Source organism: Bemisia tabaci, chromosome 1 (assembly GCF_918797505.1).
Source record: "Bemisia tabaci chromosome 1, PGI_BMITA_v3".
Classification (NCBI taxonomy): domain Eukaryota; kingdom Metazoa; phylum Arthropoda; class Insecta; order Hemiptera; family Aleyrodidae; genus Bemisia; species Bemisia tabaci.
In genome coordinates this window covers 60,660,238-60,677,955 of record NC_092793.1, presented here as the reverse complement: position 1 = coordinate 60,677,955, position 17,718 = coordinate 60,660,238, and the positions used below count along the sequence as shown (strand labels likewise).

The following is a 17,718-nucleotide window of genomic DNA, read 5'->3' as shown; positions in this document are numbered from 1 at the left end:
TTTTTTCCAGTGTGATTTAAATTGTGATTACGGTAGTTTTAAAGGGGTCCTCAACAAAGTATTATAAAAAAGACAATTTTAATGAATTTCAAAAAAAATTCAACAGAGCAACTTCAGAAATAGATCTCTGCAAGAGACTACAATGATTTGCTTTGATAAAAAAAAATTGAAAAATACAAAAGAAAAACGTTTGCGGGTTTTAAACATTTTAAGGTAGGTTTTTATAATCTTCAAGTCGGTCAATAATACATTTTTTTACATTTTTGCCAAGGGATATCATTGTTACGCCTTGCAAGAGTCCATTTCCGAGGTTACACCGTTGAATTTCATTCGATGTTCGTTGTAATTGTTCTTTTGGACTCCTTAAGCCTCCCTTGATCACAAATACCGTGCGGAGCCTCGATAAGAAAGGAACTGTTTAAGAAATGACTATGATTACGACCCTCCAAGAAGCTGCGCAGTCAAAAGAACGGAAATTCTCACGGTTCTCCGCGAATGTTTTTGGAGACTTAAACGCAAAGGTAGAAAAATAAGGGACTAAGGATTCGCAAATTTTAAGAATATTGTGTAGGATTTGTTAATGCCAAGTTCCTATTTTAACGACAAACGCCTCATAATACCTTTATTATCTCTTATAATTAATACCAACATTATTTGTATCCAATCCAAGTCCACGTCACCTAATTTCTTCTCACTGCGTAGTAACCGCCCTCATGTCCCTATGTGTTTTTTCTATAAATTTTAAGACGATTCAAACACGATGTTTAGACACGCACAACTAATAAGTTGGTGAGAATGTAGACCAGCGAGGTGAAAGGAACCTAAATATACTCGAATATCATAGATGCCACTATCCAATGCCTTCCATCCTCTTCCAAGAGCTAGATTATCATGGATGCCGAATGCCGAACGTAAAGACTCAACGCTTCGAAAGTATTTATATCTAATTAGTAATCTTTTAGTCAATCTAGTAATTTTCCAAAACGTTTGAGACCACATTCACAAGAGTTGATAATATGGTAACCTCGTGACATCATACTTAGCCATCAAATGAATCCCCCAACCCAATCCTCCTACCTTTTTTCATACAAATTCTCGTATAAGTTCTTCTAATTATTCACATCGGAGTGTATCTTCGTTTGTTGGGGTACGTTTCGACTTTTGAGACATTGAAACGATATCGAGATGTGACGTCAAGTAAATGCGTCTATATCAACACACTGAAGTCACCTGTTAAGCGGTGGGAATCTTCATCTAGGAACGTATACACGAGTCAAAGTTGTCGGTCATCCGGGGAGCAGAGATGAGCTACCCAATGGCGTGGCGTGCTTTGCGATATATCGATTGATGTGCCATTATTTAAATCTATGAAAAAGGATCGATAAGCAGGGTTCACAACGCACACTTTAATAATCGACGTCTTACCAGAGCTTCGAATGGGGAAATATCGATAATCGATCATTCACGCTTCGCCACTGGAGCTGCCCACTGTGTCCTGGCCGGAAGCGCGGAAGATCCGAATGCCTGAGGCCGTCGCGCGCCGCACCATGCCGCGAGGCCGCCGCGCAGTGGGTCGAGTCAATATAAGAGGTCGAACAAAATTTGGAAACTTTAAAAGCTTATAACTCCGTTTATACATAATTTTAATGTTTTAAAAATGGTTCCATTGGTTTCCTCATGAAATCTCTTACTGGATGCACCCCTTAAAATTTAAAATGTGACGAAATGAACATAAACATTTGCAGTTTTAGTTAAGAAATTAATGTCCGACCTCTTTGATTGACTAGATCCTCTGTGCGCCTTGACCAGAGATGCAAGGATGCGAGCACGTAACCAACGCGACGGCCGATCGCAGCTTCGCAAGTTTAGCGGCTATTGAACTGAGACCTAGACGGGGAGTTATACATTGAACCAGCCGTTTAACGGGATCAACTCCACAGACTTTTTCCAGCTACCACTACTGCCAACCGTTGTCAAACTGAAAATAATTTCCCACCAGCTCCCAATCCTCCGGTCTTTGAATTAATATCAGTTCAATTTGGTGGGTATGCCGGTCATATTAAAGTAGAATGCAGTTTTTTTTTGTTTTTTTTTTTCATTCAAAGGAGGTAGTAGAGAATGTTCTGTAAATATTCAAACAGTGTTTTCAGCGCAACAAAGTTGGCTAATATCTTGGCCTCAATCAGTTTCACTCTTTCGTGTTGTAATGAGTCAACCCTTTTTAATAGTATGTACTTTTTTGTGGTTCATTTTATGGTTATCACAAAATTTTCATTTTTCTGTTCACAGGTGATGCGAGAGTCTAAATGAAATAAAAACCAACAATAAGTCTCAATGTAAAGGTGGAATCACATTGCAGACATTGAGTTTCCAAAACTGTGAGTCACCAATGATATGGCCCCCGGGTTCTCGACCATCCTCTCTGCAATCGCAGTTTTATCACTGCTTTCTCGGACAAAAGGTGATCATTTGAAAATTATTTTGCTTCATGACCTGCAAATGAATATATCATTCTTATATTCTCATTCATATGGACGTAATATTGCTGAAAAGAACCTTACGCATATGGTATGCATCCTACAGAGTGCTCTCTGATTTAATTCATTTGTGCATAGTTCTTCCAGCATAAATACGTCCATAATTGTATGTAAATTTACATACTGTATGCCCTTTCTGGCAGAGGCGGATCCAGCAATTTGGCAACAGCGGCTTTTCTCCATTTAAAGCTATGTTAAATAATCGATTCTTGTCGGAGCACCTGGCCCCTCCAAGAATCGATACATTTCCATTGGTTTAAATGGAGAAAAACAACGTTGCCAATTTGCTGGATCCGCCAATGCTTTTTGGAAAGTTCTGCTGATATGAGGCTGTTGTATTAACTATTCCTCCTCCTTTTAATTCTCATCGGCTCTCAGTAGTTGCCTATAGAATTTTTAATTGTTTTTACCAGAAACATTATCAAACCTAAAATTGTATGAAGCCGAGAACGATGTTGTTTTTTCTTTTTCACTTTAGCTGCAAAATCTTATTGTTTAAGCTTGTGACTTATATCTGAAAACGCATTTTTCAAAATTTTAGTTTCTTTGATTTTTTTAAAATTCAAACTCGCTTTTGTAGCCGAGTCCGCGCAGCTTGGTGCCTTTCTTTAAAAAGAAAAAAATACCGTTCACTAGAATATCTTGATCTTTCTTGCATGTTGCCGATGACTGAACTTACTAAAATTTGGAATTACTCTTGGTGACCATTTTTTCTTTGGGGGGGGGGGGGTGATGAAATACTAGCTTTTTTACTCAATCGTCAAACTGAGGTATTTTTTCCAACCCTATCTCGTTTTCCCCATTGAGCACCATTTCCATGGATTTTTCTCAAAAATGATGGAAATCATTGAGCAAGTTTTAATTTCCTCTCGATCTCCTCTCTCTCCCTTCCCCCCAAAAATAAAATCCCTTAATTATTTAAGTAAGTAAAAGCTGATTAGCCGAAGTAACAACATTAATTACTTGTTAATTTAACCGTTACTCAGTCATAATAGCAAAATCAGGCATAACATTTTTTGAAAATGCTGATTTTCTAATTCATGTTTTTGCTAAATGACCGATGATTTGTTTCCTTTTTAGCATATCATTTGCTAGTACAGAAATGTTCAAAGACTTTCACTCTACTATCCCGTAACTTATTCTTGACTACTGCTGATAGCCTCCTGAGCGAAAACGGCGATTTTCTTGATTTTTTTTTCTTTTATCATCAATTAAGAAACCCAATTTCTTTCCGAGAGAGCATTGACCAAGATTGATTCTAAGAGTCTAACCCTTTCGGTTTCTTTTTGTATTTTTTTTTCTTCGATGAACGCTACGCGCAGTTTTCTAGCGGTAGGAAAGTGAATCCAGCATATGGTGAAGGCACACATTATACTTAAAATCGTCTCTTCCACTCTATAAAAATTATTTTTAATTCAAAGCGTATCACTGTAAACAGTAGGCAAGTATTCATATGCAACATTTTGAAAGTGTTCAAAATATGACTTTATTTTGGAAGAGAAACAAGTTAGAAACGTCATCATTTGCTGTTCGTTTTATGTAATTTTGCACGTTTGGTAAATACCGAAATATTAAAATAGAAACGATCGATGGGATTTGCTTTTACAGCAGACAATAGATTAAATGACACATCTGAGAGGATATCTCAGTTTTCATACAATGAAATATCTATTTTCGCAGTTAAGTAGATTATTTTACCATCTACTGCCACAAATCTAGATCGGCAACATTGCAGCATTATCGTGAGTGCGGCAACATGGTGCTTGATTCAAAATTCACGCGAAACTAGTTTAGTGTGTTGAAATCTGGCACTAATTTATCGGTATGATGAGAGATGACAGATATTCTTAATTGAGTTGGAGTTTTACCAATGAAAGCGCATCAACCGGCATTCAGCACTCTGCACTCTCGTCCTCTGCTCTTCCCTGAAACCGCAGATCCGTTTCGTTCCAAATCTAGACCAACTTCGTTGTCTTGATTTTCAGACCCAATGGAGTGCTAAAAAGAAGAATACCCGAGCATAGGCGGTTCTAGACATTCATGCTTGGGGGTGCCCAGAGGTGGAAAATGTCGGAGACCGGCCCCGAAGGGGACGGTCGCTCAGGGGAGGCCTAAGTTTCGGCCCTCAAGTTTTACCCCTTTCCTACCCTCCTTTCTCTTTCTCTCTCCTTCCTTTCTACTTAAATATCTATACATTTAATGTAGAAAATTTTTAGCAAAACTTTCCATCAAAACTACAGTCTTACCATAAAAAAACAGTAGACTCTTTGTAAAACACGGCTATCAACATTAATTCTGTTTAAAACATTTTCAATTAATTGCTGGGATTTTTTCTCAGTGTGCGCGAATACAGAATCCTTAAACCCTGGTAAAAATAAGCGATAGGAGCTGCGTTTCAAAATACCATAGGGGTTCTTATAGACGGCTAAAGAGGGCTATTGAAAATCATATAGCTGGCTGTAGAAAAATGAGCAACTCATATAGCCGGGCTATACGAAGCGATAACAAAGTATACAGTCGGGCTATAGTTCCTATCGCCGGGCTTTACACATTCTCGCCATTGGCTATAAAAGGCTATAAGAAATTGTGTAGAAATTTGTGTGCTTTGGAAATCATTAAGATTGATACGGAACTACCTTAATATTTACAAAACACACTTTATATTTTCCTTTAAAACATATTTTTTTTTCATCAATTAAAATGAGATGGTCCATACAGAGTGTGCAAACATTTCAAAATCATGAGCTGAAAAACGCCGACTCCGCGAGATTAAATATTAGAGCCTAACACAAAGCGGAGCGGCGACGCATTGGTGCCTACAAACCTAACAGGGATACTTCACGCATTGCGCGGCGACGCACTGGCGCCTACAAACCTAACAGGGATACTTCACGCATCGCGCGGCGACGCACTGGCGCCTACAAACCTAACAGGGATACTTCACGCATCGCGCGGCGACGCACTGGCGCCTACAAACCTAACAGGGATACTTCACGCATTGCGCAATGCGTGAAGTATCCCAGTTAGGTTTGTAGGCGCCAATGCGCGTTTCGCGCTCTCTGCCCGCCCGCCGCGCCGCAGCGTGCCGAGGCGTCTGAAGCAACTATTTCACACCAGAGGTATTGCACGGTATCATACGAAACTGAAGGCGCTCTAATATATTAGGAATGGCAGGCATCCATCAAAAGTACGGAGCTTTCCTCGCAAAATAAATTAAGATACTACGGCGATAAAAGAGAGCGGTAGTTTAAATACTAACTAAGTCTTAGTATCCGTATTTAGTAACGTTTAGCATAAACTTTATCGTCCGGCTGTTACTTAATCGCCATCGGCTATAAAAGGCTATAAGAAATTGTACAGCCGGCTACAGAAGCTATTGGAAATTTTACAGCCGGCCTTAGGTCAATGGTATTTTGGAACACAGATTTTACTGCCAATTTTTACCAGGGAAAGGAGTAATTTCACGGTTCCGATAACCGTACTTAATTTTTGCTTGGGGGTGCCCGGCACCCACTGGCACCCCCGTAGAACCGCCTATGTACCCGAGGATGTATTTATCTAGAGAAGCTCAAACTTTTATACGCTAAAAAAAAAAAAAACCCCTGCAGTGGAAGTCGTACTTGGCTGTATAGATATACCGCACGCGTTCCGGGCTTAGAGGCCGAAAGTTCCGGGCGTAGCACCCGGAGCAGGCGAGAGTACGGCTCCAGCACCCGGAACTTTTGGCCTTTGAGCCCAGAACGGACGGTGTTGTTATATAGCCTGTAATAAACAATTAGAAAATGATATGGGGTTGAAAATAATGCAACATCTAGTTGTTGTTTTTACGGCGTTTTTCTTGAAGACGACAGAGCAGTCCTACCGCACCGTTTTATCACGGCAAGGCAATGGGCCTGTTGAAAACGTTTGCTGAAACAAGAATAAGAGTTGTTTTTTATAGAAAATGGGTCAAAAATAATTTTGGCTCTAGCAGAAGTTTGCAACAGGCCTATTTATCTGACGACTTACAATAAGTTGAAACTCATTGCAATAAAAACCACTTTACTTGACTTATATAGTGATCTCATTGACGAGACAAGTATCAAAGTTAGCATTACCAATAATATTGTCTAGAAAAAGGGCTCCTTGTCGTGGTCTGTGATGTTTCCAATTTTTTTTTTCTGCAGGATTTTTGCAAAATGATCTCAAAGTAAAAATTCAGTAAACTGCGTATTTTATCTGCATTCAAGACCATTTACTATTCATTCTGTTTTTTTAGGGTGCCAATTTTATCCAATTGGTGAATATCTGCGGTTCGTTCGGGTGCCAGAAAACTTACCCGTCGGAGGAGAAGTACTACAGGTCGATGTCCATCCGAGAAGAAATCTCATCCTCCAACCAGTCGACAAGGTAGGTTTTTGATGATTGGGTTTTGTCACATCATAAGTATGAAATGAATATATGCATACAATTTGTTACCAAATTATTCGCGAAATAACACAAAAACACGAAACAATCAGGAAACGGATTTTACAGATACTTAACCACTGTAACTTTGCATACCTTTAATGGAGATGTTGCAGGTGTGAGGAATTTGCGATTTGACTACTGATTCTTATGTAAAACTTCTCGAGAAACATGATGGTGCCACTGGTTTTCTCTGAAATTAACTCTCTAACTCAAAAAAAAGCTCTCAAGTTGAGGCCAAAATGGAGGGGATAGGTAAAGGCTAAAGGGGATAGGATAAGGCTAAAGGTATGAAAGGAAACACGAACAGAAGTTTTTAGACCAATCGCATGCCCATTTTCTCTCGGAAATAATATTTTTAAAAAAAATAAAAACCACGCAAAAATGAGAATATGCGCGAACATATTAATCCCTGTTAAACCCATTTCTTAGTGTATTATTTCAATATTTCAAATGCAATAACAGACTGTGATTAGATCCCGTAATATTCCATGTACCCTGAAGAATTCTCAGTCCGAGAAAAGTAAAGAAGGAAAGAATTACTCTTAATTGAGCTCGTTTTCAATTTCACTCGGATGAATGAATATTAAATCGGGCAAATTCCATCCGGCACTGAAGTACTTCGACCGTGTCGTTATGGGTGAATTGCAGCGAGATTCTCGCCTCGCCTCAAACGCGCAACTAGTTTTATGGAATAAAATTGGCACCATTGCTTGAGTCTACATTACTCAGAATTGCATTAGAGCTCAGTACCTGATTAGGAATTGATAGAATAAAAATTTTAAAGAATATCCTTAATTATTTCTGGGAGCTAATTTTTAAAGAACTTCGATGTAATTTTAGGATTTTCGTGATATACTGAAACCAATATCTTCATCTTCCAAATGTTCTTTAATAACTCAATTCTTTTTTTTCTAAAGAGAAGATTCCTTCTCATCAATTTCTCGACTTTCAGGAACGCCCATCGGTAGATGATGGTCAAATGAACGACTGCTACTGATATGAGAGTTTAAAGTTTTCTCAGGAAACATTAATTACACATTTATGAAATGATTAATGAGCCCCGTTGTCTGTATAACTTCACGATTTCCCCGGCTCACGTGAAAACGAAGTTACGTCTTTACGTCACACACTGGACCGAGTCAATAGGAAAAGTCGGACGGAATCCGGAAACTTCAAAAGCTTATATTTTCAAAAATATGAAACAAAAGTGTTTTTTGAGAGTCATTTCATTGGCTTTTTTGTGAAATTTCCTTGCAGAAACACCCCTTGAAATTGAATTTGTGACAAAATAAACATGACACGGGAAAAAAAGAAGTAGGGGTAATGTCCCAACTGTTGAATGATATGGACATTTCCAATGAATTGTGGTATTAATTGTGGTAGCCGACAACGATAAATTACAATACAACGATTAAAGCGCGCAATGCGTGAAGTATTCATGCAGTCTTGTAGCCGCTGATGTGCGTTTTAGGCTAACTAACCGACTGCACTGCGTTTGGCGTAATGCGAGTAGTATTTATGCAATCTAGTAGGCGCTAATGCGTTCCACGTCGACCTCACTGTTTGGCGCAATGCGTGAAGTATTCCTTCAGCCTTGCAGGCGCCAATATGCCTTGCGACCGCTTATCCGCGGATCCGCTCACTTATCGGAATGCGTATGTAGTTACATAGTTGCAAAATCGATCCGGATAATCCAGAGTCTACTGTACGCTCGTTCCATTGTGCTTAGGGGCAACGAATTGTATAGGAGAGCTATCACGGTGTTCTTCTCAACAAACACGAACTTTTCTAATCTCCACATCATTAAGCAGGGAAAAAAAACCTGATTACGCGCAATACTTCGCGATCATTCAGGTCCTCGTTTTGCGTAAGAGCGTCATGATAAGAGGTCAACTGAAACAAGAAAAAAACCAATGGATGAGCAAAGCAATGAGTCCGTGGATGAAGTAATTTCTGAGGGGAGCCTCACTCCTCGTTAGGATGGTGACGGCTTTCTGATGTTAACGCAATTTCGCTTGTTTGTTTTCCCATGATTGAGCGCTCACGAACTGCGGCTTGCCACGAAGCTGGGCATCGTCGCGGTAATCCGTCATTTCCCGCCTGCCATCGACATTTAGATCCATTTTTCAATCGCGGCGCCGATTGGTTTCCCTAATAAATCCGTTTGAACGTCGAAATTTCTGTCCGGGGTTCGTGCCGTGGGAAAACTGTAAAAGCATCGGACGAATCGAAGGAATATTTATGGCCAAGAGCCACGACACACTCTTAGAAAGTCTTTGTTGAGCAGGAACTTTTAGATTTAATTTTCGGAATGAAATTACTGCTAATTTCAACACATCAAATACCAGTAATGAGAGTTAGAGCACATCAACTGTTGGACTCTGCAGTCAAAAGTTGTGTTACTGTTTAACTTCTATCTAGGGTGACTCTCAAAAATACTGACCAAAAAAGTATAAATAACTAGGTCGTGATGTTATCAGGCATCGAGCTTGTAAATATAAATACTATGATAACTGTTATAATAGTATTTGATAAATTCAATTGATTTAAATGAAAAAGTTCACCCATAATGTTAAATGGAGGAGGTATGGGAGAGTTTCCTTTACGTAATTTAAGGACGGCCCCAAACGGGCAGATATGCACAATTTTTAAATGTAATTACGAATAAGTCACAGCGCCCAAAGGAGAGACTTTACCGCAGCATAGAAAAAACAACTGCAGTTATTCAGGGATCTCGGCGATACTGTGGGTCTCTCATCCAATTTTTTGTTTATTTTTAAGTCATACAAACCCTGTATCATAACATCAGCTGCATTTTTTTTCATTTTCTCTGTACAACGTAGCAATAATATTCATTTTTCCTATTTCAAAAAGTTAATTTTATCCCAAATTCTGTTTCAGATCGACGATGTGGACTTTTTTAAATACCGAACGGTGAACAAGACCACGATATCCATTCGTTTGGTCAAGTCTCTGGAGGACCTTGTCGATAGTGCCACCCCTCAAAATGTGCTGAAATTTCGTATGGTGTGCGAATATGACGACGGAAGTGACACCGTAAGTTCTTGAGTCATCAACTTTTCCAAAGGACGTTACTCGTAGAATATAATTGTACCACATACAACTTTTGCTTTCCTTTCTATACATCGCAATGATCATGTTTCCGATCGAAGGAATGTTAATATGTCATTTTTCAAATTCTAAACCCGCGAAAAGAGTTCAACTGACTTATCAACCACCCGACGATAAATTGAAGCAAAGTTTTCAGTATGGAAACTATCACGACCGCTATGATCTTACTCTGGTTATTTCCCATGTGTTAGATACGGCAAAAAATGCTGAATTTGCCATGACTTAGCAGAAAAGATTAATCGTTCCTTCATAAATCCACCTCGGGCAGAGTTCAAATGCGCAGAAATAACAAGCCCAAGCACGAACTGCGGATCGTCTCGAGAACATGTAGCCTTAAGTGGATAAGCTTATTTACACTCATATATCACTCGCATCCTCTCTCGCAATTTCAAGATCAATTGGGAGATCAAGAATACCGTTCCACAGTTCCGTAAGGATCTGCTATGACCAATATGCACCAATTTACTTCATTTACATTTGCAACAACCTTATGTTGAATGAAATCTAAATTTGCTCTCTGAAAATCGCCACTAGCGCTCAGTTCCTTTTGATTTAATTGAAAATCCCGCTTTTCCATTTTCTCAAAAGGAACTATATCCACTTTTACATTGTTTCTTATCCGGCTTCCACGAGCACACCCCATCTTTCCACTTTGGAGAATTTGCATGCAAGTTGTTTATTGCTTTATCTGAAAGTGCTTAAAGAGCTGATTCCACAGTATTTTTTATACTTTTTTTCGGCTACGGGAAATAGTATAAAAATAGATTTAAAAGTGAGAAAATGCGCCGCCTAGTGACGTCATCTGGCGACGTTTCCCATTTAAACGCATGCATTTTAGCAGCTTCGGTTACTTTGTCATATCTCCTCAAATAATTGTTCAATTTATGGATCAAGGGTATCCTTGTGTTCAGCTCACTTGGCAGCGTCCATTCAAACACGGAATTATCAAATTTCAGACACCTGCAAATTCTCCTAGCTGTTCCATGAGAATCAAGCATCAAAACACGATCCTATGACCAGCGCCAATACTCCATTCTCAGTGTGAAATGCTCTAGATTCTCCTGGTAAAAATTCAATTTACGTGAGGAAATTTGGCAACACTGAAATGTAGTTACGCTCTTGTGAAGGGAACGAGGAATGGAGATGTTGCATTTATGAGGAATTTGCGATTTGACTGTTGATTCTTATGTAAAAGTTCGCGAGAAACATGATGGTGCCACTGATTTTCTCTGAAATCAACTCCCAAGCTCAAAAAAGCTCTCAAGTTGAGGCCAAATGGAGGCGATATCCCACGCTATTCTGAGAGTCCACCTCTACATCAACAAACTCTCCATGCAAAGATAGGAAGCAAATACATTGACAGGGCTGCCACTTTATTTGAGGACTCCAAAACTGAAAACACGGCATCACTGCGAATGTATTTGCTCCCTATCTTTACGTGGAGAGTTTGCCTTGATGTAGAGGTGGACTCTCAGGATAGCGTGGGATATCCCCTCCATTTTGGTCTCAACCTGAGAGCTTTTTTTGAGCTTGGGAATTGATTTCAGAAAAAACCAGTGGCACCATCGTGTTTCTCGCGAACTTTTACATAAAAATCAACCGTCAAATCGCAAATTCCTCACACATGCAACATCTCCATTGAAACTCGCGAATTTCTGCAAATTTGCGCCGACAACGGCGGGCAGGTTCAAGTGCAGAACAAAGTGCATTCCGGTCAGGAGGCTCACGAATCGGCGTCGAGCTGGGGAGTCTTAAAAAGCTAGAAAACAAAGCCCCTACCCGCTCCAACTTTCTCGGGGACCTTGTGACCCTGGCGACCGACTTAAGCGCAGCACTCGAATCGCCCAGCCCGCGAGACATCGCTCTCCCGCGCCCAACAGAAAACGAAACTGGTTCCACGGACGCGCATTTTTTCGGAAACTGGTCATCCCAGCATTCGCAGCCCCCGCCTCGCCCCTGAATCAGCCCGTTGGCATGTCTCGTCGACCAGTGAAAGGTCCGCCTCCGGCCGAATCATCCGTCATTCAATCGCACTCCTCGGAGCTTTTGCTTCCAAATCTCATCAAATAAATTCAAAATCAATTTCCTTTATTACAATAAGCTATAGCCCGTCGAATGCAATTTTTGAAGAAAAGGAAGGGCAAGTTTTGTAATTTTACAGTGCAAACAGTCATATTTTCATTTATTTAATCGACTTATGGGAGGAAACAAATTATATGTATATATAATTGCCGTTGATGACTCTTATTTGAATTGCTAAAGTATGAGTTCATTCCGGTAAAAAGTTTACAATGGATCGTATTCAATACATCAAACAGGTAAGATTGTATCAATATTGATTGGTTCAAAATGTAAACACAGCCTTAAAAGTTAATTGAGTAATCTGAGAGAACGGGTCTCTTGTGATAGGTTTTTGATTCTTATGAGTATAAAATGATAATGAAAAGAGACATTGTTAAGAAATTTCTCATTTTCAGCCTTTCCTACTTAAATCCTAAATTTTTTATTACCATTTTATACCCATAAGAATGAAAAATCTATCACAAGAAACCCGTTCCCTCAAATTACTCAGTTAACTTTTAAAGCTATGTTTACATATTGAACCAATCGATATCGATACAACCTCACCAATGTTTTATTGTGTTGAACTAAACGATACATTAAACCACTATAAAATACTATCGATTATTCGAATGTAGTAACGATGATTCCTATCAGTCCAAAAATAGCTCGTGGACTAAAACGAAGTTTTTTCTGTCCACGGATACTTGAGACACAGATAGATTCGTTAATCGAACGATACGTTCGGGAAGGCTGCTTTCTTCCCTCTGGATTGTTCAAAAACAAGTATTTCAGTTCTTAAACCGCTTTCGTTTGTAAGAAACAGTTCTCAAAGCTCAAAATAATGTAAAGAATGTTAGTATACGGTGCTTCTTTTTCGACTGCTGAATTAATCTATTCTAACTGCCACGCGACGTAACTTTGAAACAGTGTAGACACAAATTTTACGACTAAATACCACACTGGATGTCATTAGCAAACCACGTAGTTGTCTAGTCGCATTCGTAGGTCCATCAAAAAGGCAACGAGATAAAAAGAAGGCTGTGGGGGTTGGTGCACAATGCCGACCATATACCCGTGGATACAATTGAAATGTACAATGATAATATATCATCAAAAGATCTTGCAAAGTCCTTACAATTGGCTGAAACTTCGCAACAGTTGCTGGGAGACTACGGAGCAATTTTTTTTTCTTCTTCCTGTATCAACGGCCCTAAACTGCGGTCAGTTCCTGAGCTTTTCAGCCAGCCGGCGATGAGAGATGACGAGGCCCGATTACGATTTTAGCCTCCAATCAAAACGGGACTAAACCCCTTTTACAGTTAAGCTCTGACTGTGCGTGTCCACTAAAATATTTATTGCAAACGGCCGGACGCAGGGGCTAGCTAACCAGCCATACCGAGTTCATCTTCAGCAGTCAATGACTTCGGTTGTAATCGTTGCTAATGACTCATTACACTCTCGTTCGCTCTTTCAGACACTTTAATTTAGTGCCGTTGAGGTGCGTCAAAGTTCCGAGAAAACCTAACCCTCTACGACATGAATTAATTTTGGATCTCAGATTCGATGGGACACTAATCAATTTTGTAGCTTACATAAAAAAAATAAGAGTACCTTTGTTTTCAAAATTTCAAGGTTAAGGGAATCAATTTTTCAAAAAAAGAAAAAACGAATGAAATTTTGCGAAATCATGGAATAGGGGAATGATCCAATTTTTAAAAACCCCAAAAATACGTTGTTACGAATTCGTAACGCTATGCCATAGCGGATTAAGTTTTACATCCACTCAAACCAATAAGATACTCATCTACCCAGGGATGTTGGCATCGAGACATTTTGAAAAAAAGAGAAAGAAAAAAAAACACTAGACTAAAAATGTGTACAAAAAAAATTAGTATTTTAGATGAAGTCCAAGAAATATGATCTTAAAACGATCAACGGGCAATCGACTGGTGGTTTCGCTTTAAAAACTAAATAACGAGAATGCTGCCGAGAGGGCCTGAAATAGCTGTTGAAACTGCCGCCAGAGCATTTGATCAAAGTTTCCGGGGTTAAGTGCCAGAATGGATTTACTGATTTATTAATGAATCTCAAGAATTACCTTATTCTAATTTCTATGCACAGAAGGCGAATGATTAAAAAAAAAAAAATACTTGAATCACGTGCACCCTGTAAGTTGGCATTATTTCGACTTTGTCAAAATGTGATAAACACAAATTTCAAGATGCTGATATCATTAAATTAAAATTTTTGTACTTTTTAAACATTTGCTATTTTTAAAAAAAATTTGGCCCGAAGAAGTTTTTAATTTTTCAGTTCCTTGTCTATGCCTAGCAACCAGTTTTGTCGTACTTTGTTTTATCTTTTAATTGAGTTTTGGGGACAGGGTGGATAAAATTTACAATCTTGGACTTTTCACGTTATCGAGTGGCAAAAAGCCTTAAGGTTAAAGGTTATCAGCTCCAAAAATTTGTGAAAGTTCTTGCATGAAAGAATCGGGAATGCGATGCATATGTTTGCCTAAGTGAGAATTGAGGCAAAACTTTTGCTTGAGCTTTATTTGAAACTCTTCCCACGTATTTTTCAAATGACCGTACCTGATCTTGTGTCCCAGTTTTACGAGGTCATCTTATTTCAATCTCACGCTTGATCTCATCTTCATTTCATGGGTTTTAGGTATTCATAAAATCTCCTCAAAACTGCCTCTGATCTAGTGATTTAGACACAGAGTATGAGAATCAAGGATCCCCGAAGTAAAGATTCTGTAATGGTAGCTGTGGATTTCGTTCTCTCATTGAGGATGTACACACCCAAAAACATTCGCGTCTTGATCCTCACCCAAATTTTCGCCCTTAAATATACTCCGTAGAGATACTCTTCGTAACAAGGAAGTGTAAGATTCAATGGGATGGTGGTATTCACTAATTTTTTTTCACATAATCTCCTAAAGATATATTCGTGATGTAACTCAAAAATTAGTTATTAAAATGTATTATTTGTATTCTACTCATCGCATTTATTTGTGCTTGAAACTGAATGCATATCGGGCCAAAGTTTTCCTCTCTCTAAAACAATGTATTTTTTGCAGCTATTTTTGAACCTGATGAACGAATTTCTGGAATTGTTGCTTCTTCTTTGGAACAAAAGCCTCTTAGATCGAGAGTCCAGACTCTTAAAAAATTTGAAGAAAAAAAAAATAAACTTGATTCACGCGGATTTTTGCTTGCATCGAGAGCCCAGCTTCTTGATTTAAACGGATTTCATTTGGATTCAACCAAAAATCATGAAATATTAAGTGAATCAAGAGTATTTTTCCATGTCAATTTTTTAAGGGCATGATGGACTCTAGATGCAAGAGACTTTTACATCCTTTTTGCAACATTTTGAAATGTTCATTTCCAATAAAGTAGTTGCCTGGACCTTACATTTTGATTCAATTTGAACAATACCGTGTTCATTTGATGATCATTTTTTTAATTGATTATCTGTCTCAGTCGTGTGACTCGTAATTAGCGGGATTAACCTCAAGGTTTCCCATACTAAGTACCGTAAAGGCTCTAGAGAGATGCTCATTCCCTGTTTTTCTTTACTTTTGTGCAGATTTCTTCCTATCTGTCCGTCACCGTCTACGTGGAGGACGTGAATGACCATGAACCGGAGTTCATTGACGCCCCGTACAAAGTTGCAGTTGACGAACTTACCCCGACAGGTAAGGCTCCGTGCTCGCCATTAGCGTCACATATCACAAACTAGTTGATCGGTTTAACTCAATCGATAGGTTATTAAAGGCTCATTAGAGCACTGTTGGAAAATTCTCAAGAGGGTACAAACACTCTGAAACAATAAATAAAAATAGAGATAACACAATTTTCGACCAGAAGAAATTTTATTTCACAATAAAGACAGTTAGGATAATCAGAAAACCGACGAGGCATTCCTCTAAGAGCAAGAAAATGTCGAGGACAAAATGTTAAGTTCACTCCTATAAATCGACGGCGTAAGTCCGTAATCACGTATCTCGTTCGCGGTGTCTGAAAATCTCCGCCTCTATGTTATTTTTTAAAAGAGAACAAATTGACATCATTCCTTGAATCTATCCAGAATTTTCTTCGCACAGAGAGAAAACATCAGGCAGTTTTAAAGAAGTGCCGATGAGTAGTTTTCCGTTTAAAAGATAGAGTATGACAGGAAGTCTGCGACGTCGCAAACTGAGTTATGTGATTGCCGACTCACACCGTCGAAATGTAAGTGACAAATGATTTCAAACGTGCTACATGCGTGCTTCCATATTCGGGTGATTATTTTGTTACTAGCGCACTGGAAAAAAAACACGTTGGATCTAGAGTCCAGACTCTTGAAAACATTGACAAGAAAAAATACTCTTGATTCAATCGGATTTTTGCTTGAATCAAAACGAAATCCGCTTACATTAAGAGGCTTGGTTCTTGATTGAAGCTAGATTCTGATTGAATCAAGAGTACTTTTTCTTGTCGATGTTTTTAAGAGTCTGGACTCTAGATCCAATGTGTTTTTTTCCAGTGCGCTACATTTTTGAAAGAAGACTTTTCATCACAATATTCATGTTTGTTATTTAGGCATAACCATCTTCAAAGGTATTCAAGCGATTGATAGGGATAAACCAAATACACCGAACTCTGACGTGCAATATTCGATATTGGACGGAAACGAGCATGGGAAATTCGCTCTGGAGAGCAGCCACCGGGCGGCTGTCGTTCTGCGGAAGCCTCTCGACTACGACACTGGAGATCATCAGTTCATCCTCACTCTCATGGCCAGCGTGAGTTTTATGCTTTTAATTCATCAATTGCGTTATGCACATCGCCATCAGAGTACATACTTGCACTTAAAAGGTGATTCGATGGACGCCATATTTTGTGTCAGAACGGTATGCGATATTTCGCATCAATTGGTTCCATTTTTTCAGCTACTCGTCATTTTTCTCCAATTTTAAGATTGCAATTCTGTTGTCAGGAGACTAAAGCACTCACTTACCAATTTTAACAAAGAAATTCAACGTAATAAAGGCGTGGTTTTTTTAGAGAGAAAACGTCGCATTTGAGTGCAAGTTTCGATATCAGTATCAATAAAGGAACCCGCACGAACGTTCTCTTGTAAAATATTAAATTGTCCATTTTTTGGCAAGAGCCGATGTGACTTGGTTCCTTTCTGCTAAACGCAGTCCAAATAAGGTCACAAATCAAGGGGAAGTGTTGTCTGTTGATTTTCCATTATTCACTGAAGTTCACAGTGCTAGCTTACAGGGAGGATGCTACTGGATCATTTATTTCCTCTCTTAGTGGAGTCGGCCTCTGGTGATCAATCGATTTCTTTACTACAATAGGTACCAGGAGAAAATGAGATTCATCGCGGCGCACAGTGTAACGATTCTTTGGGAGAAGTCGGATATGAAATTTTTGACAAAAATCGTAAAATTTTACGTTTATCTCGTCACACTTTTAATTTTAAGATGAGCCTCTTATGGAAAATTTTACGAGGAAAACAATGAAACTACTTATAA

General features: G+C 38.9%; 1 protein-coding gene across 1 annotated transcript in view; it reads left to right on the top strand.

Moving 5' to 3' along the window:
• Cad89D (cadherin 89D) overlaps positions 1 to 17,718 on the top strand; it is a 144,700-nt gene that overhangs the window by 84,485 nt on the left and 42,497 nt on the right. The window contains 5 exon segments of the mRNA XM_072304631.1: positions 2,290 to 2,461; positions 6,796 to 6,926; positions 9,888 to 10,043; positions 15,780 to 15,888; positions 16,775 to 16,977. Of these exon segments, the coding sequence (XP_072160732.1) occupies positions 2,395 to 2,461; positions 6,796 to 6,926; positions 9,888 to 10,043; positions 15,780 to 15,888; positions 16,775 to 16,977 (666 nt within the window). The 5' untranslated portion in view covers positions 2,290 to 2,394.